The following is a 25,188-nucleotide window of genomic DNA, read 5'->3' as shown; positions in this document are numbered from 1 at the left end:
GGCTGACCCGAAATATACAAGCACATACTGTATGAAAATCCCCCAAACACAAAACCATCGGCTGATGGGAAATACACCACCACATACTGGAAAAAGTACCACACACACACCACCAGGGACTGTCTGGAAATATACAAGCACATAAAGTAAGGACCACCCTCGTACACAACACTATTCAAGCACATACTGAATGGATCTCCCCCATACACAACACCAGCGGCTGACTGGAAATATACCAGCACATACTGGAAAAATCTCCCCATACACAACACCAGCGGCTGACTGGAAATATACCAGCACATACTGGAAAAATCTCCCCCATACACAACACCAGGGAAAGTCAGGAAATATACCAGCACATGCTGGAAAAATCTTTCCCATACACAACACCAGGGACAGTCTGGAAATATACCAGCACATACTGGAAGGATCTCACCTTTACACAACACCTGGGGCTAACTCGAAATATACAAGCACATACTGGAAGGATCTCACCCATACATATCACCAGGGGCTGACTGGAAATATATCAGCACTAACTAAAAAATTCTCCCCCATACACAACACCAGGCGCTGACTGGTCATATACTGGCACGAAATGGCAAGATCTCCCCCATACACAACATCAGTGGCTTACTGGAAATATACAAGCAAGTAATGGCAATACCTCCCAATACACAAGACCAGCGGCTGCTTGGAATATTCAAGCACATACTGGAAAGATCTCCACCATATACAACACCAGGGGCAGCTGGAAACATACAAGTACATGCTGTAAGGACCTCTCCCATATACAACTCCAGCAGCTGACTGGAAAAATGCAAGCACATACTGGAAGGATTTCCCTCATACACAACACCTGGGTCTGAGGGAAATATTCCAGCACATACTGGATTTCTGTCATAAACAACCACAGGTGCTGACTCGCAATTTATGGAAGGAAATTCAGTCTTTAGTCTAAATGATTATGATGCTGAGCATAATTTAAATGTACATAAGAAAATGTTTTTACAACAGGTTGAGAAACTAGTCTTTAAATTTGGAAGGCATTTAGAAAGCATGAATTAATCCTAAACAAAACTGCATAATAATGTCATAATAATGTATAGTAACTGATTAATGACATACCGGACTGCATCATTTAGGTAACTACTGGATAGCCAGACTTTATCAATTTCCTGAAATATACATAAGATTAAACAAATGTCCTGCATATAACTTTTTTTTTAAACAAAGCTAAATATTCAGTGATTCATTACAAAAATTAAATGCAGAATAATTAAATTTATAATAAATGACACCATAACATTCAAAAATGAAATTCTTGTTCAACAGGACAACATAACGGTACTGTACTTACCACTTGCAGTCCCTGTTTGATGCCAATGTGAATGTTATGGAAGGCTCCCAACCCAACCCTGGATATTTTAACAAGTATTCCAGTCTTCTTTTTAATTAAAAAATGCAGGATTAGAGCCAAGATTCTGAAGAAAAAAAGTCAATACAATAAGATTATATTAATTTTGTTTTCTATTTTGAAAGTATATTCACAATTTTAAGTGTTTAAAGACAAAATTGTCATTAATTATAGAAAGAGATTGATTTCATAGTGGCTTTGCACATATAATTGGCCACACTCAAGCTTCAAGGATTACTTAACTCGATTTCTCTCCATGATAACTCATAGTAAAGTTGCCATGTGGAGAGGGCATTTTGGTCACATGTTATTCCTGTATTTCCATATATATGTAGTTAATATATATCCATATCGGTAAAACCTGACCAAGACTAGTTGTCAATTCCGCTATATACATATTATTGTAATTAGTCCTTGAATTTCGGAGACTAAGGTCAATACAATAATTGCCACTATATACATATTGTAAACACAGTTATACCACAAGCTATGAGTCAATCTTTATGAATTTTGCAGAAAACGTTAGAAATTGTGTTTAATTGGAGTAATATTTGGATTCAACTGCCAGATATGAAAATTGTGTATGTATATATATTGTATTTATAATCTTAAACAAACAAAAGGAATGTTTAACAGTCTTGAGTATTTAATTATATTTAGGTAGAAGGGTGCCCATGCTGGTCTCCAAGAAAGGCGCTACAGAAAAAGGACAAGTTGCGCCCTTCCATAACCCTTCAGCTAAAACCCTATATATGGTCCAAAAGTGTGTGTTTTGCACCAGTCAATCGTAACCACGACCCCCAATGTTCGGAGGTATACTGGGGATAGCCTGGGAAATGGGCCGTGTTTTTACCTTCCAGATGGCCCCGCAGGCCCGGGTGAATGCGTTGGTTTTGTGTTCGCTAAAATATAGCAGGGAATGGGCCTAATCTAGTGTCCCTGGGGTGTGGGGGCATTTGGCAGGGATTTTACCATCTGTTCGTCCCCGCAGGACGGGAATTTTACCCGAGGTTGGCTGGATAGTCAAAGTCCCCGCTATTCCCCAGACCGGGGGGGGGGGGGCGTGGTTACAATTGACTGGTGCATTTTCTGCACCGTGTCCCTGGCGTATGACTCATAGTTCTCAAAGAGCAAATTTGGTTCAGAGTGAGATGGGTTTCTATGCAGGAGTGGTTAAAACATATCCAACTTCAATAATTTAGAGCCAAACACACTCGATCGATTAGTTTCAACAATAAGTTCTGGGGCTGTATTTCGTAGGAATTTCCTAAAATTCTTTTTTAAAAATATATATCCCTTATAGTCAAACCTATTTGATATAGGAATTTTCTAAAATTCTTTTTTAAAAATATATATCCCTTATAGTCAAACCTATTTGATATGGTAATTGAGATAACATTCTGTTTTGCCTACACATTTAATTAAATGGATCTAAATTAAATACAAACATTAAAAAGGCAACATAATTTGTCAGGTGGAGAAGGCAATCAAGGCTTTATGTTGGCTATAACTGCAATATAACTGTCTGGATAGGTCATAAGGTAACGGTTAAGGATTAATATTTATAATAAATATTTATACATTTGTTTTTTGACATTGTAAGGAAACACTGGAAATTAGTCTTGAATTCTATTTTTAGCTTGCCTGGTTTTTCCTTCAAAAATACTTTTGAAACAATCCCTTTTAAAACATTGACTGACACAGTATGAAAATAGTACCTCATAGAGAGCCATAAGGAGAATATCACGTAGGCTGCAGTCCATATTAATGAAGGGATAAACATTTCTTTAAAACGTGTGTTTAGACATTAAGTACATTTGGTAAAAACGACATTTTCATAATATTTTCCTCCCTCTGCAAGCACCTGTCAGCAACCATGATCAAAATAATTAGGTCAAGATGCATGTGATCTTTATTGACCAATCAAATGCCACTTGCCTTGCCGCCTTGTTGTTTCACAGAAGTCGGCCATGTTCGTCGCCATATTGTTATGATTTTGAAGAATAAATGGAAAATTGACAATTATTTTTGAAGTACAAGCCATAATAGGCTAGGGTTCATATTTTTGTTCGGCAGCTATGGAGTAATTATGAGTGGGCCAATACCAACGGGCAATGGATGCTCGTTAGAAGACTGTTACACCAATATTTTTGCCCTGGTAAGGATTTTAGAAAACGATAGTCGATAACACTTTTTGTCAAATTTGCCAGACACAACACACATGACTCGAAAGTAACGTTTCGTTCACAAAAAAACTGTTATTTGAACCATATTGAGTAAAGAATTCATTGCAAGTTGTTTAGAAAAGTCGTAGCGTGAACCCGGCGTGACCTCATTTTGATACACATGTCAAATCTGTGTCACTTACAAATGCAAGTCAGTGCTGTTCACACCATGTTACCTCTACTTCATATAGAAGTTTCCGTATTTAACAGATACATGTTTGCATATTTATTGTATTTATTTATTGTGGTATAACTGTAACAAATAGTATTTATGGTCAGCATATTCTAGTCACATAATCATGATACTGATGGTCAGTGATTTTGAGTAAGTGACCTGTTATTTTGAAATGATTAATATTAATTGTGTTGTTACCATGATCTAAGTTATTGTTCATCATTTCAACCACAATTTAATAATAAATGTGACTTAAAAAAAATCCTGATACTGGTATGTACATTAGTCCAAATAATTGTACGTTGACAGATTTTTTTTATTTTTGATATGGCAAATCCTTTACGTACAAATTGTTTAGTATCAAAAGTGGGTAGTTGTTCCGATCAGGATTCAGGGTTAAAGCATATAGCGTTATATCATAAAAACAAGAAATATTACCAGATAATGTTATTTTATATTAGTTCCGTACACAAAAATATAAATATCCAACTTATAATTATGAGTTTGACGGCTTTTCTTCATTTCATTCTGTCAATACATAACGATATGTACATGAAGGGCACATTTCGGCCATGGCCGATTTGTTACGATTGTATAACGAGGTTTATCTCGAAGCTTTGTCGGAGGAGGCCGAGTTATTACGATTGTATGGAGTTGTTCCCCTTCGCATAATTGTTGTCTGTGCCAGTCAACTTTTGTTTTATTGGAAAGGTAAACAACTTGTTTTAATGCATTAAATGCTTGTTTAGTGCAAAATAACATTTCACTTACATGGTAAAATATGAATATAACTCTTTATGATCAATTTCAACCATAAAATACTTCACTTAAAACAATTTCAATATTTTTAAAACACCCCCGTTTTTTGCACATTCCCGTTTAGACGTTAGGGATTGGAAGAATCCCGTATAACACGTCTATTATTTTAGACTAGTATGTACAGGTGCCATTTAAATACATGGTGCTGTATTTTTTAATTAACACTGAATTCTGCACAAAAACACATGCAAACCATATAGTGGTATCTTCTAGCACCACAAAAGCATACAATTATGGACTTAATTTAGTCTTATCTGTCAAAATGAGTCCTCCATGCAAGCAGAAAATAGCTCAGAATTGACTTCCATAGAATGGACAGTGCATGGCACAAGTCAAAATTAGCACCAGTCCTCAAGCTTTGCTGTAGTATAATGCTCTCCAGTGTTGCTCAAATTCTGAATTTTATATAGCAGGGCTTGTTAAAATGTTTTGATGCCAGACTTTTATTGTAAAAATTAAGGCTTTTTCATGCAAAAGTCTAATTGCCATGACTGGCATAATCCATCATGATGACCAAAAAAGAAATTACTTTTCCTGTTGGAGCCAGATTCAGTTAGCTACATGTACAATCTCAAAAGCTTTAGTTATGTACATAATTTTTCTGCTTTCTCTTATTTTAAAATGATTACATGGACAAAAAAGTCTGCATTATCAAAGTCTTTATGCTTCTATACATTGTGGATTTTTATCCGGTCACGAGTTTACCAGCCATGGACACATTCAAACAGATGTAGCCTAACTTTCGTGCAAAATTATCAATAATCTGTTCTATTTTGTTTGTAGACTGACATCTGTGGCATCAAATGGAGGAAACTATGTATTGACCCAACACAGACAAGGTTGGATCCTCTGGAAGACCCTGTATTAAGTTCCTATGCACGCTGTCTACAGGCTGATATTCTGTGCGTGTGGAGAAGGGTGGTAAAACACTCCGATCAGAGACCAACAGAGTTTTCATTTGGAAGGGAGCTTTGGATCTTTTGGTACGGCGATAAACCAGCAGTTCTGGAGGAAATCCTTGCTCCTGAACTTAAAGGTATTTCCAGCAACTGTAGAAATAACTTGCATTAAGCATTTTTTGCTATTCGCTCAACTTCATTTTTTGGCAATTTTTTGTATACATATCCTCCAGCTTCAACATTGAATATGGTTTACTAACTCGGTGCTTTACATTTACTTTTTAATTGACTTGTCCAGTCCAGGGAAGGGATGGAAACAATACTTGTCCAAGCCAAATCAGGGCTTTCAAATGACCCGAGCTCCCAGGTTTTGACACTGAAATTGTCAATGACCCTTATTGACACTTCATAAATTTGTCATATTAGCGAGTTTTGACCCTGGAGAATTTCAGTACAAGAGTCAGTATCACTTGAAAGGAGCCACAAGGCATTATCTGAATGTTAATTTAATCAAATTAAGTCAAGAGCAATTATCACCCGAAGAGACAAGTGATTATCAATCTGGAATCTGACAGTAACCATGTCAAATAGTTGCGGTCAAACTCAATGACGTGTTACTCTGCCCATTATGTTAATTAACAGATACCTTTGGCTTTTGCAGGGTTCCCCTTGGGTTCTAAAAAGTTGTCGCCACTTTTTCGCGGGGGGTTAAGGGGGCCCCCTTACGGGTCCAGGGCAGCGCCCTTGTGGGGGCCAAGGGGGCGAAGCCCCCTGAAGCTCATGGGGTTTAAGCATTTTAAGAGCCTTAAATTGCATTTAATTAGCACATTGTCGTGCAAATCATAACATTTTGTTGTACATGAAGCACAAGAAGCAAATTGTTATTCTGTTGACAAAATTCATTGTATATGGACTAGTATATCAATAAAAAAATATTGCAAAAAATATGACATAAACATCAATATGTTGATTTCAGTCTAATGCCTGCATACAATAAAAGAATACATTTGTGAAATTATGAGATAAATTTAAAATAAATGGAAACTCAAAGAAATATACATTGTCAAACTAGGGCCATAACTTTCCTAATAGAAATTTGTCTACCTACTCTTTACTCCAGCCAACATATTAGAAGCCTTATCAAATGGGGTTTAATCCTATTTATTTGATTTCTGTTAATCTTTTTGACACTTTTTGAACTCTTAGAATGCTGCATTTATAGCAATTACAAATTGCGACAAAACCGAAAGCAAGTCTATTTTTAGCGCGTAAACGTCATTACGAAATTTGCATATCACGTGACTTTCCGACAACATAAAATTCTACGATTTGCATATTTAAAACTAACACGATAATTACGCAACAACAAGGCTGTTGAGCTAAATATTAAAATTGTTTGCTAATAAGAGACATAACAGTTAAAGGATGTCATTGTTTATCGGTGAAAGCAATAAAATTCTGCAATAATTAGCGAGGTGTTGACTTGGCCGTGACTGCTTGCCCTAATTATCGGATTAATTTTTGTTGTCGCACCAGCAGATGCGCTTGATTTATGACAGTGACAGAATCGATTATCATGCAGGCCGCATGGTCACCACTTACGTCATTTTAAGAAAATATTTTAGAAAAAAATCGTTGTCGCCATAAATTCGCCAAATTTGAAAAGTTGTCGCCACTTTTGCGATTTTGTCGCAAATGGCAACAATGGCGATCGCCAGCGGGAACCCTGGCTTTTGCTAATTATGATGGATTTGAAAGTCAACAATTCTAAAATGTGTTTTGTTTAAAGTGTTTTTATCTCTGCTTAAATTTAAAAATTTATGTTACAAGTTTTAAATGTGTAACAGAAAAATTAACTTTTTTTGTAGCACATGGTCTTAAAAGCGTGGGAAACAAGTGCATGCTTACTTCCTGTCAATTTTAAAAAAAAGTTGAGAGGGATCTATTAGAAGTGTACAGCTGTATTTTATAACAATTTTATTGCTATGCCATTTATGGAAAAAAAACAATGATGCAATATGGCAATCGGAAGTCTGAACGTTGAACGTTTTCTTCCGGAAATACTAATGTGAAAGTAATAGCGAGAAAGATGTCGTTACAACTCGCACAATTGCTGGTGCCTATTGGATTTTGACAATGATGCATTGGATTACATAGCGAAAAGCACATGCAGAATTCCTCTTGTGACTGAATATGCATTAAATAAATAATACTTTCATCAATGTCAGAACATATTTTTCAAAGATATTTTGATCAATTTTCGTCTTGCTTGAGATTTTTCCAGATTGAAAAGTGGAACTAATACAGCAGATCTGTATAAAACACTGGAAATCGTAAAGTTTTGGAAAACTATTTAAGGAAGTATTCTTAATTATGTACCTTGCAATTTTCATGACAGATAAAAAACATCATTAACGAGGACCATGAAATAAGAAAAACAGACCATGACTCTTGAAAATCTGATTTTGACTCTAGAAAATCAGACCTCAAAAAGTCCTTGACTTTCAGACCCTGTTAAAATCCCAGTACCTAGCATGCATTTGTACTGATTATTCAACCATTTTTATTTTAAATATAAAGTATGAATGATTTTTAACAGAAGCAAGTTATTATAAACATTATTCGATTATTTTCACTAACATTTATTAACTAAATTTTATATGTTAATTTTCTAGGCATATATTGCGGTTCTAGTATGTTGACGATTTCTATATATTAACGATCTCTTAAAAGCAAAAACCCACTGATTAAAATTGATTTAAACAAATATCTAAGAAAAATGCATTCTTAACAGCTGCATCTTCTTCCCAACCTTCAGATAAATTGTAAACTATACAGAACAATGTGATTATTATTTTTAATTTCAAGCGCTAACAAATGATTCTGAGATATTTTTTAATTGATATTTTCAGGCTACCAGCATCAGAATTTACTTGTACTGACAAACTATGTTGTTGTCCAGGACATTCTGACTACTGTTTATGTTGAACCCTTTACCCCTTCCTGAATGTGCCTGTTCACTAGACAATTATTGACAAATTATGCACCGTTCTGGCTGCTTTTTTGTAAATAACAGTTTGGGTGACTGGCATATCATGGTAAAACTCAATGGAGAACATATACACAATATGAATTGGATGAACAGGCAGTGAGGTATTTCCTTAGCAGTGGTAAACAGAGCCCAAACCTACTCAGACATGGTTGTTTTTGCCACTGTTTGTTTGATTGGGGTCATTGTGCAGGCCCACTACAACAAATTCAACTTTAAAGATCTCACATGAAATATATTTAAAAAAAAAAATGCTTATGTGATAATAGTGTTAGATTTTCAGGAATCGAGAAAAGTTAACATTAAAGGACTTAAATATTGAATTTTTGTCCTCAATATATCTTGTTATAAAATTTGATGAACATTATCTAATTTTGAGGGCAATATTGATGTGACTTGATTTCATCTGTACACACATGTTTTAAACAACAGTAATTTGTAATTATTATTCTGTGCCCTAAAGGGTGGCTCATGGTAATCAGACAGTATCTCTGTCTGTATCCACAGTTTTTTTTTTATCAACAACGGAGAACGCTTAGACCTATTGACCTCAAACTATGTAAGCATGTTATTACAAGCAGAGGAGCCTATTGATTTTGAGGTCAGTAGGTCAAAGGTCAAAATTGTGGTTGTGGTGACCTAGAGCTGATCAGTAACTTGAGAATGCTATGGCCTAGTGACCTCAACTTGGCAGGTTTGGAATGACTAGCAGAGGAACCTTACTGATTTTGAGGTTAGTAGATCAAAGTTGTGTTGATCACAAGCTGAAAAATTATTTCTGTAACTGTCTGAAATATGCTTAGGCCAGAGACCTCAATCTTGGTAGGCAGGTGGGTAATGACTAACAGATGAATCTATTGATTCTTAGGTCAGAAGCTCAAAGGTCAAGGTTTTGCTGAAAACTATCCGAAAATCTTTCTCCAATCAATAACTGAAGAACTTATACTCCATATTGCTATGACGTATCATTTCCACGTACATAATTTGCTCTTTAAAAATGGTTCAAATCATTATTTCCAAACTTCATGGGAAGGTAGTCTTACTGTAGGTGATCATGAAAAAATGTTTCATACTCCTGTGACAACTTTTGTACATGATTCAATGACTTAAATACATTTTGCTTAAAATGATGCAGGGTTGTCAATACGATCCAGCTGCTGGCAGAAATGGAAGGTTAAAATGGCATTTGGGCCTGGTTCAAATACATAAATGAAATTAATTAAATGATGTCTGTTCGCCATTACTAAGAGCACTCACCTACTGGACTGGTTTATGTTTTTATAAGCATTGATAGGGAAGGATTTGTATCCATTGTATAGTGTGACAAGTAGAAGTATATTAGGCAATTTTTGTTTTATTATGAAGACCCTGTGTTAAGTTGTTGCTGTCCACAGGCTGATATTTTGTTCAATAAAGAAAGGTGGTTAAACACTCAGATCGAACCCTACAGAGTTTTCAAGCTGACTGAACCTGGGAGGGGGTTACTGCATTTGGCGTTGTCAGCATGAAAAACTTTTAACCTTGGTCATAACTTTAAAACATGTTCAGAGCTCCAGATAAGCAGCATATTTCCATGATTACTGAAAGCACATTTCAAATCAATTCAAAATGATGGTTTATGGGATTGTTGACAGAACGTAGCTGATCTTGATTTCTTTTTAGTGTTTGGCATTGGTTTTTGAAATTTGTTCGAAACTAATCATTACGTCAGTGTTCGTTTACTTTGCTTAGAAAACAAAGTGCGGTATGAAAATATGCAAGTTAATATTCACCTTTTGACCAATTTGGCTCACAGCAAACCAACGGGGTACAAAATGAACACCCAATGCAAAATCTGAATACCCAGTAGCAATAACGCCCATTTCATTAAAAATTATTATCTGAAGCTCAACTATTCAAGATATTCAATAAAACTTTGTACGCATGTTGCCAGGGAAAATTTTCACATGGCCTATAACTCTGTGTTTGTCTGGTTTTAATAATTGTTGAGTAATGCGCCTTTTTCAGCTGAAAACATCTCTTATGTTCAAAGAAAGGCAGAAAAAATCCATAATAGCCTTGCTGTCATCCGTGTGTAAAATCTTGAACATCGGCCATAATTTCACATATTTTCAAGATATTCAAATGGAACTTACTACACATGTTGCCAGAAGCATGTGTTGCAAGGCCAATAACTCCGGCTTAAATAAGTGTTAAATGTAAAGCCCAAATAAAAACCAACAACTGATGAGGATTGACATCGTCCTTTGATGCGTTTGTTCAAAAAGAATTTCTAAATTATAATGGCTTATTTATATTGAAAATAGAAAAAAGTAACCTGTTAAGAACTGAAATGCATTTTAAGAAAAAGTTCAGAACTGATTCATATGAGCTTGTAACTGCCATTACAATCTAGCTAAAATTAAATGCATTACCAAAACTTTGCAAAAACAGTGGGCAGGGTTCGAATTTAACTTTGAGGAGCACTCGCAAAATTTTGCGAGTGCTTTTTGAGGCAACTCGCAAAATGAAAAATCAACTTGCAATTTGATTATTTGCTTTATTCCCTTGTAATATTGTCTAATTTAAGTAGAAATTTACACCTAAGACAAATTATGAATATTAAAACGTATCAATCTTGAGTAACTCAACTACTAGAACTTGTTTATGGCTTTTTCTTTTTGGGGAGTACGGAAAGACTCATCAGATGCTAGACGCTTTTTGATTACAAAGCTGTCCAATAATTTGACATTGTTCACTTTGTATATTTACCCTCACCATCGGGTAATATCCATTCGACAAGCACGGTACAGATTTCATTAAATCTATAAGTATTAAAAGCAATAACATTATAAATTTTAATAAATGAAAGAAACAGTAAAATTAAATTAGCGAGGATGTTCTGGACCATGAAATATATCGATCGACGAAGTCTATTCACTTTGGCAGTTCGGCGGAAATATATCAAAGGTTGATGGGGTTTACATATAGTGCGCGATGATTACGTCATTTGTATTCACTTTGTATTATGCACGCCTCGGAAAGATTCGAGATAAAACTCGGCCTTTTCCGTATATGTTCTATTTTTGAAAACTTACTAGAGCGTGACTCCGTACTATCTTTTTTATACTGGTAGTGTAAACATGCCACTTATAGGGTGTTTACACTCGACTACGCAGCGGAATTAAGTTCATATTTATTCTACTCTCTTTTTAACATTTTGTGGTCTAGAAAAAGCCACTCGCAGAATTTTGCGAGCTTGAATAAAAGTCACTCGCAATTTGCAAATGTCGCTCGCATTTTGCGAGTATGCGAGTCTAAATTCGAACCCTGGTGGGTGAAATAAGCACTAGCCTGTATAATGCTTTAAGGGCTTGCTCAATTTCTTGATGTGATATAGCAGGGCTTGTTCATTTTTAGCTCGACTATTAGAAGAATAAGGAGAGCTATACTACTCACCCAAGTGTCAGCGCCGGGGTTGGTGTCACACCTTGGTTAAGGTTTTGCATGTAAGCACCTTTAGGTCATTATCTCAGCAAATGCATCATGTATTGCTTTGAAACTTTAGATATAAATTCCCAACTATCCAACCTACTTAATTAATCCAGTTAGATAACACTAATTTAAATATAATCATTTTAATGCAAATTATTGGCCTTTATTATTTGACTTAAAAATTCTGGTAAAGGTTTTGCATGTAAGCACACATAGGTTAATATCTCAGCAATTACTTGATGTATTGGATTGAAATTTTGTACAATTGTACTCAATCCTCCATCCTACTTAATTGACCAAGTAAGATAACTCTAGTTTGCATTGAATGCAAATAATTGCCCTTTATTATTCGACTTAGAAATTCTGGTTAAGGTTTTGCATGTAAGCACATTTAAGTCAATATCTCACCAACTATTTGGTTTATTGAATTGAGACTTAATTCAGTGATCCATGCATGTTTTACCAATACTATTCAATTTTTACAATGAATTGCAGCGAATTAGTCGAGCGCGCTGTCTCTGTGACAGCTCTTGTGAGTTTAAGTATTCAAGGAAGAAGAAGAAATATGCTACTCTTTGTTGTGTAGGTGTCACACCTTGGTTAAAGTTAGGTTGATACTTCACATGGGACTTCCCGGGCTTCAACCTTATTAAAATAATCATGGACAACAACTCTAGGTTAAATATGATGCAAACTATGGCCCTAATCTGGTTTAAGATTTGCATGAGTGTAGTCCATATTACCTAACAACTCGGAAGTGTTTCACTGAACCTTAAAACAACACAGTCAACAGACCTACCCCAGTGAGCAAGTTGGATAACTGTAGGATTAAGGCCCTTGTTCAAAGTTTTGCAAGAAATTTCCATCAAGTCCATAGCTTACCAAGTAATTGCCCTGATTAGAAAACACAATGTCATGAACTCTCTGAATATTTGTAACATGCATTGAAATCTGTTTTTTTTGTACCCTGTAGACAAAGTGGCGTAAAAGTCGAGCACTCTGTCCTAGGGATAGCTCTTGTTTGTATGGCAAGCACTTGAATAATGATTAGGGCTTGTTCGTTCAAAAGTCTAATTGCTTTGACTGCAAAAAAATGAAATTAAAACTTTTAAATTGCAACATCTATACATCGATAGGTGTTAAAACTCTTAGCGTAATTTTCATAGAAAAACTTATATATTTATGACTATTAGTACCACTTCTATATTAATAATTTTCATAGAAAAACTTATATATTTATGACTATTAGTACCACTTCTATATTAAATGGTGAAGATAGTTTATACGAGTAAGCATATTTAATTAGTATGATTTTTAGGCATTGATCAATTACTGTTAAGTTTCTTTGTTGACTTGTATATAATGATCAAAAGTAATCTTATATTTGTATTTTTAAATTTAAAAAATGCATTCACTCTCTAAGTTAAATATTAACGGCCTATCCTACTGATCCTTCATGTTGATAGAGATTTGAATACTATTGATTTACCATTTGGTGAATGTGAGGTTCTTTGTTGCATTGGGTTAAATGTCCTCTTGTTAAACTCAGCTACTGTGACATTCCACCTAGAAGTTTAATTGAAAATAGAGTTTCAGAGTTGTACTAAACTACCAATTTCATGTCAACCTAATAACAGTCTTCCCTTGCATGCTGTATTTCATTCTCAGTCAGCTAAATCAGTAATAAAATATGAATATTTGAATGTATTACATCATAAATGAAAATATGTAATTTGTTAGCATTTGCATTGATAGGTATGAAGTAAGAAGTATGCTTAAAGAGGAGACCATATGAGATAATGAATACTTTTAGTACAAGTGCATCATTCTGGTACCTAAGGAATGTAGTTTGCGCTATACAGATGAAGATAAGTTTACCTTTCATTGTATCAGTTCAGGGTGAAAACATGTTGTTAGAAGGCTCCTGGTTTACCAGCAATCAATTACAGAGATAATACCAGCCTCCAATACTGGCCAACCTGCCAAATCAAATTAGTGGGATTACTTCTCACTGGTTCAAAACTTTTGCTTTTCTATAAAACACTTTTTAACATATAAAAGTAAAATACTATTGAGTTATGATTGAACACTCTGGATAGTATGTTATTGTCACAGTATCAGAAGCCTAACTGCTTGATTTTCTCTTATAAGCTCAAAGAAATTTGGATGTATAAGAAATCAGAAGAATTATCTGAACTGAATTTAACTGATGTAGCAATGTAAGGACTTCCCTGTTTATATTGATTGTCACAGAAACCTGAGGCTGGCTGATTGATGCAGGCCATGTTTTATTCCTCAGCTATCCCCATGTGACCAATGTGTTGTCTTATAGATTAACAAGTGCTCTCAAAACTACGCTTTCTCCTTTTGTGGCTGAGGTTAGCTGTATCATTGGTTAACTAATGGGGGTTGGGTGCTTTCAAAAGTTCCAGGAGGCAGGACTTAAATGTGTTGTATTTTTGTTAAAAAATCCCTGTCTGGTTTTGGGATAACTGGTGTAATTATTGTTGCTGACACAGCACACATAAAGGTAGAAGTTTTATTGTAACAAACTGCTTGTACAGTGGCATAACTTTCAGCAGTGTGCTGTTTTAGAGCATTGACCATTGATCTAGCAGTCTCACTTCAACCTGATACTCAACCTTGGTTAAATCAGGTAAAAAAAAAAAAACAGTCGTAGACTTTAAAGAGAACTCTTTGTTTAATGCAAACATTCATCATCTTTAGTTTGCTTTCATTAGCCAGTCCAAATGATTTACTACTTTATTTATTTATGGCTATATGCAGTATATGTGATAAAGCATACTAAAGTTAAGAACCTTAAAGCTAAGCTTTTTTGACCCTACAACTTTTCGAATGTTGTGATGTTACAGGTTTACAATGTATGTAGGACATAAAGAGGACAATGTGTTTGTTTGATAAAGGATTGAGATCAGTCCTTGTATTTGGTTCATTGACAAACTGTCAGGACTGTGGACTCCAAGTTCTTAAATGATTTACTGGCCTGTCATGATTGGAAGCCGGAGATTCTGATTATGTTGCTGCAATCGCTAGCGCTACTTATTGAGTTTTCGCCCATTGTGGAGAAGGACTTGTGTTAAAACACTTGTCATTGCCTGTAATCAATAAACAGATTCTCCACATGTTAATAGTTCTGTATTAAGTCTTGTTTTCTGCACATTAAACAGCATGCTACTATTAAATGTCTGTGTTGGTTTTTATAACCCTTTCAATTCTGTTTGTTGTATGTTAATAAACAAAACAGTAGTTTGGAACAGCTTGAAATGTAATTCGAAACTAAACTTCAATGTGTATAAATTAAAATATTAATGAAATCCCTGAAGTTTATTTTGACTGATTTTCGGAGTTTAAGTTGAACATTTTCATTCATTGTGCTCAATGCTCGCACATTCTTATCTTTTTTTCAAACAAGACAGTGTTTTGTGATGTTCAAGTTGCAGATTATTTTCTCTTATATTCTCCCAGGTTTAATAGATCACATTCCTAACTATGTAAGCAATGAAACACATGCCCTTTCTACCTTTCATTTGTTAGATGGTATGCCTTTTTCTTGCTTTTTACAAACACCTGTAATATGTTGTTTTTGGCTGTTCATTACTTCAAAATACATGTATGTGTTAATAAAAAGCTAGTGTTTAATATGTATTGACTGTAATAAAGGCAATCTTTGACATTTAAGTCTAAAAGGTAAAAGTGAGATATTCACAGCAATTGACATTAAACCAGGTTCAAGATATTGTATATAACAAATAAGTTGTATACCAAATAGGACTTACTAAAACAAGCAGTCATAACCTGAGTGGCAGAACATGAAACTGAGCTATATTGAGAGTACACTCATATTGTGACCATAACTTTTTCCGCCCACTTAATTTGTAACTTTCCCTTAATCTAGTGAATCAGGCATTGCATTACCACTTTGACATATCATGCTTAACCATTGATTGTTGTATTTTCAATCTTATAAAGCAAGATGATTATGCATTGACTTGTCTGTGTGCTTTCAATTAAAACCTGTGGTTTATACTAATTAATATTAAAAGGGAGGAAACTGCAACCTTAGAAAAACTATAACATTAGCACACATTCATTTAGACTACAGAGATAGCATTGACTTGTTCAACTGTTTATTTGATGACCCTGTCACATCGGTTGGTAAACAGTGGGGCTGGTCTTGATTTATGGTCAATTTATACAGGCAGTATTAATCTTACAAATCTCAATAGCTTACAACTGATCAACTATTATTTGAACGTAACATCTATATTGATCTATAGATTTTAAAGGCGTTGCATTAAATTTTGATTTGAAATTTAAAAAAAGTACAAAGTAACATCACTCCATTTTTTTAAAGTGGTTATTTTCATAAAAGGTTTTTTGTGCGAAATCTTAAATAGGAGGTCATCAATTAATTTAAAAAAAGGTTATCATTTTTTAAGTTAAGACAATACCAGAAGTTATAATGCACTGTTATTCCAGGTAACTACAATTGTTTTATAAAATGCAACTTTGAAGTAAACATTTTGCATTGCCTGCAGGCCCTTCGAAATGGCAAAATAGGAACATTAAGTCCATGTTATTGTGATGTATGTTATGAATTTATTGCATTATATTAAGCTAGCAACATGGTCTTCATTACATTTTGGTTTTGATTACACTACTATTTGTCTGCTTTCAGAACACGAGTATGGTTCCTGGGAGAAAGACAGTGTCCTCTCCTACGAGTGCAGAACCCTTCTCTTCAAGGCCTTGCATAACCTCATTGAAAGGTTTGTGGAAAAATATTTCATCAAACTAATGGTGTTGTACAGCTCTTCCGTTACTTTTTATTCTTGTAGTTCAAAGGACTGGGAAATAACATTGCACTGGCTGGCAAGATCAAACAGCAGTTCTGAAAAAGGAGCCAATGCATACAAAGAAATAGACATGTATCAAGATTTGATGTTATTTCCCTTCTAATTAATGTTATCTTTGTAAGTACATGTACGATATAATCTGTCATCAACTCCTCAGTTAGCCCAAATAGGTAGATATGACTTGTACCTGTTCTGTCATTGGGAATAATTTGGAACAAAAACTTAATAATTCTTGGCTCCCATAAACAATGTGATTTTTGTTTGCTAGACTGTTAAACAGTGTATTGTATGCAAGTATAGAACAATGTGATGAATAAGACAAGCTTACAGTTGAATATTTTCTTTCAGATGCCTGCTAGCCAAGAACTTTGTCCGTCTAGGGCGGTGGTTTGTTCAGTCACAAGATCCCCTTGCAGAGCAAAGGTGGGAAAACTGTCTCAGAAATCTGATTTTGATTTAAGCGTGTCTGCTATATGGAAAAAAGGGAACCTAATGCACTCATTTCAGTTGTCAATGTTAAAAGTTTTGCATTTACTGATAAATGTCATAGACAATGGTGGCTTATCACAGATCCAGTGTACGAAATTCGGATTGGAATCCACTAGTCCATTCGGGCTACCAGATAGGAAATTTTACTAGCCCAAACCCAATTTCACTAGCCCAACTAAAAAACACTATAAAGTATAACACGTTCGAAATAATTTTTGAGGTTTGAATACAATTCCGCAATGGTTCTGATCATCTAATTAAGCACGCTCATACAGTTTCAATAAATGTTCCCAATCTGAACAATGCGTCAATAATAAATTATAGTCATAACGTATAATAGTAGTCATCAAAAGGTTAAAGTTTTCAAAAAGGTAATCAAAAGAGAGAAATATTTTCTGAACATATCATTTATTTAAAGGAAAGAATTATGCATGTACTATGTACTATAAGTTTTGTTATCCAATGCATCCTTGTCAAATCCGATATCCACCAGCGATTGTGCAATGACATGTTTCCCTTTTCAACTTTCAAGTTTCAGAAGTTACAACAAAATGTTCTGATGTTTATATTGCCAATAGTCCTATAATTGTTCTTTAAAATAAATGGCAAAGCAATTCAAAGTTGTAAAATAGAACCTTACTGCACTGTACACTGACAACGAGTTAACTTTGTCCAACAGTTGTCCGTTCACTTTGAATTTGTCAGGAAGTAAACAGGCACCTGTTTCCTGCACATTTAACTTTTGTAGAATGATTATTTTCTGTCCGCATTAAAAACTTAAATATCTTTCTTTTATTTTAGCTAATAAATAAAATATATTTAAACGAAATAAATAAAATATCAATGTTCATATTGCTACTTTAGCATTGTTGATTTTCATAGCCATCGTAGTTGTCGAAAACTGCCGACGTTATCCGTTAATTTACATAATGGGCGGAGTTATTGATGTCATAGAGTTTGACTGCTGCTAACAGACACAGCTACTGGTTAGAAACTGATCGATAATTAGTTGTCACTTCGGGCGTTAATTAATTTTGACATTTTATATTCATTGATTAAATAATCAAATATTCAGCACATGGCTTGAGCCCTGAATCGCAGAGCAATTAGCTTTTTATCATCGTAAATTTTGGCGAATCCGACTTCGCCGTTGTCAAGGCGACTTAGTTGCTCCAGTCGTCTTGAAGGACGCATTCTTAAATAATAAGGTTTTGCGTATAAAAACACGATGCGTTACGCGTTGTGTAAATTCTATGGAAAATCGGTAGCCCCAGCTGAAATTTTGTGGCCTTGGGCTATCGGGCTACTGTGAATTTCGAACACTGCAACTCATATGTCAAAATATCTTCAGTTCATTAATTAGAGAGTATTTTAAGTTGAAAGTTGTACTTGCAAAAACATGCACTTTGCCTAAACTGACTAAAGCTTTTCTTTTAGAAGTAGATAACTACTCAGATATATTAATTTATAAAACTTCTAAATTTTCAAAAAGCGATTGTACGACATGTTTGTTGTCAAGATGGTCCCAATGTCCAGCACTCAAAGCTGATGCCTTTGTTTAGTTATATGCACTAGATTTGAATCAACTGTAAATGGATTGTATACTTTGGGAAATCAAGTTTATCAGCACTGTTTTAAATGTAAAGTGGACTCATTTTGAGCCTATCAAGGTTAAGGTTAATTAACAGTTTGTAAAGATATATATCCTGTTCCTTTGTTGTTTGAGATAGGCCAATTGTTGTTACAGTTGTAAATGAATCTATATTTATTATTAGCACATAAGCTAAACTGAGGTGTGTATTTCAGTGCCAGCCTGTCGTTTTGCTTCAACTTTTTTCTGCATGGGGAGAGCACTGTGTGCGCCAGTATCGAGGTGAAGCAGCATGCTCCGGTCACCCTTCTTACAGTGGAACACCTCAACCACTCACAGGAAAGTGGCGCTCAGCTCAATGGTAGGAATACCTTATAAAGGCTATAATGCTTATCAATGCAGACTTTAAAAAAGGTTTAAATTCTTGGAATGCCATTGGACAAAAGACTGAGAAAAAAAGTTACCTTATTTCGCACCATTGTTGTTTAAATGATAAAGACCTTTAAACAGAACTGGTGACTACACTAATTTTTGTGTTTTAGTAATTCTGGCTCCATATGGCTTGAATGGGAGCCTGACAGGTGTGACCTACAGGGACTCTGATCTCGCAACCCGGAAAAACCTGGATGACTGGAAACAATTCTACCCAGTTAGGGTGGTGGAAGGAGCGGACACAGACCACAGCAAACTGCCAAACCTGGTTGAGGTTATTGTGGGTAAGTGGGGGATGTTTTGGGTGGCGTACGTATTTGAACTGATGCATTTATTATATATGACATTCACTTTCATTATTATATTTTAGTTTTTATGATAAGTTGAATTCATAGGAAACAACTGAACCTCCCTAGGTATATTTCCTCGACATTTGTTTTAAGAACAAATTGTGCATGTTTCTTATGACATGCATCATAGTGCTATATTATATCTTGCAGCTGGTGTGCGCATGAAGTACCCATCCTGTTATGTGTTACTTGTGGATGAAGCTTATGAGGCCCACCGCCAGGTTCTTCACGGGGCTGGGCTCCTTGGCCATGGACACATGGAAGAGGGGCTTCTCCTCGACGCCCAACACCGAGCACGTGGGATGGAGCCCATGTCGGAAGTCACTGCAAAAACCAACCACCTGTTCAGTTCAAAGATGGTGGAGCGAATAAGTCAGGATAGTTGTATTACTGCAGGCATGTCGAAAAGGTACTGGAGACAATGTTGTTTCCTACAATTACAAAGTTAAATGTTCAGTGAACAGTTATTAGTATATGAATATCAGGTGCCATGGAAGTTGATAGCACATGATGTTAACCTGAAAAATTGTACGCCAAGGTTAACTTTGACACTTAAAGGGTAAACATTATATTCTATCACCTTCACTGGCATCTGAAATTATTTTATTATGCTGAAATTGTTTACAATGGTTACGACTCCAATTGTGATGTTTCATTTGACAAGGAGTCAATATGAACAACAATGAAGTGATTGAATTTTCCCCTCGTTTTTATGATGTCATTTGATAAACTGTTTAAGGTTCATTTGAATTTCTGTGTTTGAATTTTTGCATCGACTCACACAGATTTTCAACAATGTTTTAGAAGTAGCATTGCACCAAGGTGCTCGAGAAAGCCAGTAATGTATGTTTTAGACTTGCATGAGAGTGTAGTATTAAAATTATCACACAAGGCATTACCGAGTAGCTAATGATAACTATAGGTCATTTTATAAAGGCAAAGTCACGTTAGGTGTAATTTAATTATCTATACTATAGAAAATTATGACTGGATGGTTTTTGCGCAAATATATAAAAGGTGCATTTACATACTTTATTTAGTTAACACAATGTTTATAATGATACATAGTATAAAGTATATAGACTATCCGTGTAATTGTGTACACAAGTGCTCATATACTAATAAATGATGACCATTAGATGTATGGAAGAATTCCCATTCAATTCCAGATGTGCTGACAGTACCACAGAAGATGGCCAAACTGGGATATGGAACTTCGCTGATCCATGTTCAAAATCGGCCTGCAACTGTTCAAGGTATTTATAAATATACAACTTACTAGACCTTGCATGTTAACTAATCCAAGTATGATGCAACTGCAGTGTTAAATTAGATCTTTTTATCAGAAACTGTTTCATTATATGTTGCTTGCTTTTCATAAGTAGACCTATTTCAAGTTTATTAATGCCAGTCCAGGACATGGTGTTACATATATGTCACTTTCAGTCCAGGTGTTACATGTATGTCACTTTCAGTCCAGGTGTTACATGTATGTCACTCTCAGTCCAGATGTAACATGTATGTCACTCTCAGTCCAGGTGTTACATGTATGTCACTATCAGTCCAGGTATAACATGTATGTCACTTTCAGTCCAGGTGTTACATATATGTCACTCTCAGTCCAGGTGTTACATGTATGTCACTATCAGTCCAGGTGTTACATGTATGTCACTTTCAGTCCAGGTGTTAGTGTATGTCACTTTCAGTCCAGATGTTACGTGTATGTCACTTTCAGTCCAGGTGTTACGTGTATGTCACTTTCAGTCCAGGTGTAACATGTATGTCACTTTCAGTCCATGTGTTGCATGTATGTCACTTTCAGTCCAGGTGTTGCATGTATGTCACTTTCAATCCAGGTGTTACATGTATATCGCGCAAAGCCTGTTACTTTACACATGATTGATGGTACACCAGAATTGCCTCAGGGCTCTCATAGGGGGTGAATTGAGCTAAGTGGTTGGTTGCCTTAAATTTCCAGACTTCGCCAATTTCTAACATAAACATTGACTTTGCCAAAAAAATTAAGCTAATAGTAAATCTGTCAATCAGCAAGTATAAGCCACTGTTCCAACATTAAAAACATCCGATTGGCCATTTATAATCGGTAATCTTCTAATCCGATCATTTGGTCAAGTATCAGTCAATTATCGAAACATCACCCGTAGGCGGAGCGATTGAACGTCAACCAATCAGAATTACATTAAGAACACCCTGATCAAATGATTTAAGTTTTCAAGACACCATTTTTGAACTGCACAGGGATTTTGTTATGTCAATAGATTAGACTATAAAGTGTTAATTGTGGAATAATTTTGACCACATCTGACAAACAATCTCCAACAAATGACTAGGGGTGAATAATTGCCATTCGTGTCATGTTCATTTAATAAAAAATACTCAATATTTATCATGAACAACATGCATGTATACTGATAATATTAAACAATTATTTTCCTTGTCTTGTTTATAATACAGTGGAAACTCACTAAACCGGATCTCCACAAAACCGTAATCCTCTGGATACCGGACTTTTTTCAGAGTCCCGGTTTTCCCCTTCTATTTTCAATGTAAAAAAATCCCTACAAAACTGAAACCTTGGAATTCCGGATACTGGACAAAAAATTGAGAAAATTTGTTAGTTGTCAACATAATTTTACCTCACAAAACCGGACGTTTATTTGTTCAAACATGTCAAAATAATTTTGTGTATTAGGAATTCGCGAATCGCATGTCACTTTGTTTTGACAGTCGGTGCGTCGTTAAATATTACACCTGTGATGTTGTGTTAACTCGATAATCGATAATGATGATTGCGCTGTGGATTGACTGTCGCGCGATAATCAAACTTGTGAAAAGAAAATTGATTGAAACATTAATTTGTTTGTTGCAGAAAATAAAGAACCAGAAACGGTTATTTAGTGATCATTTTGGAGGGTTGTTTTATCTAAAGACTTCTATGATTGAATCAAATTAGAGTGGTGCGTTAATTAAACTATCAAACATACTAAACAAGCAATAAATTACGCGAGTTGTTTTATTTTAAGACTTGGAAAAAAAGATGATTATACAAACGCAGAAATGTTTAATTATGCTTATCACTTTTGCAAGTGCTTTAATCATGTCTCAACCTTCGTCTAGACGTTGGAGAATTGAACTGTCCCTAGAGGACAAAAGCCTTTAAAGGTTAACTCAGTTAATATTTTGATTAAACTTACTCCGTACATCGAATCCTCACTAAACCGGAATCCTCACTAAACCGGAAATTTTGCCCAGTCCGGACCTTGTCCGGTTTAGTGAGTTTCCACTTTACATTATTTTTTTATCCCATGTATGCAAACACTGCAGTTTTTTTTATTATGACCTAAAGGCATCAATGGTTTTACCTAGTCCAAATAATTGTACGTTGGCGGATTTTTTTTAGATTTTTGATATGGCAAATCCTTCACGTACAAATTGTTTAGTATCAAAAGTGGGTAGTTGTTCCGATCAGGATTCCGGGTTAAAGCATATAGAGTCTATAAAATATCATAAAAACAAGAAATATTACCAGATAATGTTATTTTATATTAGTTCTGTACACAAAAAATAAATATCCAACTTATAATTATGAGTTTGACGGCTTTTCTTCATTTCATTCTGTCAAAACATAACGATATATACATGAAGGGCACCTGCAAGGCTTCAGGGCACAGTTTTAAATCGCTGGGAACATTTCGGCCATGGCCGAGTTGTTACGATTGTATAACGAGGTCTATCTCTAAGCTTTGTCGGAGGAGGCCGAGTTATTACGATTGTATCGAGTTGTTCCCCTTCGCATAATTGTTTTCTGTGTCAGTCAACTTTCGTTTTATTGGAAAGGTAAAAAACTCGTTTTAATGCATAAAATGCTTGTTTAGTGCAAGATAACATTTCACTTACATGGTAAAATATGAATTTAACTCTTTATGATCAATTTCAACCATAAAATACTTCACTTAAAACAATTTCAATATTTTTAAAACACCCCCGTTTTTTGCACATTCCCATTTAGACATTAGGGATTGAAAGAATCCCGTATAACACGTCTATTATTTTAGACTATGGTTTTACCTAGTTCTTTTAAGCTAACATGAATTTCCAGTACTAACTGTTCTAAGGTTATCTACCTTGTGTTTTCAATGTAACACTGTTACACAGAAATAAGTTCATTCTTTGTTAGATGTAAAGGTCATGTATGTAAAGAGTTTAATGATACAACAAACATGGCAGCTACCATACGAGGGGTGATCTCAAAGTTAACAATTGGCACAAAAGCTACATGTACATGGTAAATGTTAATTTGCTTCAGCTGCTGTTATTGTTTTGAAAATGATATTATTCTTTGCAATATATACCTACTGTGTAAACAATGGGGATGGGGGGAAAAATAAAGAAAGAAACCAACTCTCATAAGAATTATTATTAATGATCACTGAATTTGTTCATGATTATAGAAATATGTCATTACAGATTACGAGGTGCAAAGAACAAGGCCAGTTCAGGGATGCCTGGGAAACAGCTTGACAAAAAGAAAGGTGATAGGGGACCAGAGCGCCAACAGTCTCGCATGTTCCGTTCTGCTCCTTTCCACAGGCGAAACCAAACAGTGGACGACTTTGTGCAGTATGATATGGATGCTTTTGTGTCAAGGATTCCACAGGGAATGTCTCAAAACTCGGGAGTCTCAGCATCAAATTCTGCCTCTACCCCCATACCACAAGGGAGCACCTCAGCTGGCTCAGAAGGTGCAACCACTGTTGGTACTGTGAACATTGAATCTCCTGCCTCCAATGTTCCATCACCTCTGGAGGATTCTCATAACCATGCAAATTTAGAAGGGGGTGTGGCAATGGACCCCACAATGCCTACCCTTAGTCCCCACCCTCCAGCTTTGAAACATGGTGACAAGGAGATGGGTGGGGCAAACAAACCTGTGCAAAGTGTTGACCCAAGTACAAGCCAAAATGTGAATATAGGAAACAATACCAGTGTTATGGTAAATGGTGTGACTTCAGATAATAATGCATTTCATAAACCTCTTTTATCAAACGTGCTGAAACTGGATCCTAATTCTGGTATCAATAATAGTATTAACTGGAATCAACAGTCATTAGAGAGCACCAAAGCAAATATTAACAGCTGGCTTCGGTCCCAGCAAAAGCAATCGGACCATAAGACCTTCAAACGACCTTGTTTGCCTACAGTTGATGGTGATACTGAGCAACTGGCAACAGATTCTCTTTACAACTTTGACAGTGTCTCAAACTGGTAATGGTTCAGTTTTTATACTGAAGTTTTTCAATGTCATCTAAATCTGTTTTAGGTAGATATGTATAATATTTCAAAATAACATTTTATGCTTTATAATACAAA

The 25,188-nt window shown here is 35.3% G+C and overlaps 2 protein-coding genes across 2 annotated transcripts in view; one reads left to right on the top strand and one right to left on the bottom strand.

Annotated features, from left to right (window-relative positions):
• Window positions 1–3,297, bottom strand: part of LOC128231673 (protein hobbit-like) — a 43,002-nt gene extending 39,705 nt beyond the window's left edge. Inside the window, exons 1-3 of the mRNA XM_052944733.1 lie at window positions 3,136–3,297; window positions 1,361–1,484; window positions 1,129–1,178 (exon numbers count right to left, since the gene is read on the bottom strand). Coding sequence (XP_052800693.1) covers window positions 1,129–1,178; window positions 1,361–1,484; window positions 3,136–3,200 — 239 coding nt within the window. The 5' untranslated portion in view covers window positions 3,201–3,297. The remainder of the gene's footprint in view (window positions 1–1,128; window positions 1,179–1,360; window positions 1,485–3,135) is intronic.
• A 75-nt stretch (window positions 3,298–3,372) lies between these two features.
• Window positions 3,373–25,188, top strand: part of LOC128231134 (mediator of RNA polymerase II transcription subunit 13-like) — a 36,349-nt gene continuing 14,533 nt past the window's right edge. Inside the window, exons 1-9 of the mRNA XM_052943563.1 lie at window positions 3,373–3,575; window positions 5,420–5,672; window positions 16,758–16,848; window positions 17,284–17,358; window positions 19,231–19,376; window positions 19,558–19,731; window positions 19,948–20,206; window positions 20,967–21,053; window positions 24,286–25,083. Of these exons, the coding sequence (XP_052799523.1) occupies window positions 3,507–3,575; window positions 5,420–5,672; window positions 16,758–16,848; window positions 17,284–17,358; window positions 19,231–19,376; window positions 19,558–19,731; window positions 19,948–20,206; window positions 20,967–21,053; window positions 24,286–25,083 (1,952 nt within the window). The 5' untranslated portion in view covers window positions 3,373–3,506. The remainder of the gene's footprint in view (window positions 3,576–5,419; window positions 5,673–16,757; window positions 16,849–17,283; window positions 17,359–19,230; window positions 19,377–19,557; window positions 19,732–19,947; window positions 20,207–20,966; window positions 21,054–24,285; window positions 25,084–25,188) is intronic.

This window comes from Mya arenaria, chromosome 4 (genome assembly GCF_026914265.1).
Source record: "Mya arenaria isolate MELC-2E11 chromosome 4, ASM2691426v1".
NCBI lineage: Eukaryota > Metazoa > Mollusca > Bivalvia > Myida > Myidae > Mya > Mya arenaria.
Note: the sequence above shows the minus strand (reverse complement) of the source record. Positions and strands in the feature narration are given on the sequence as shown.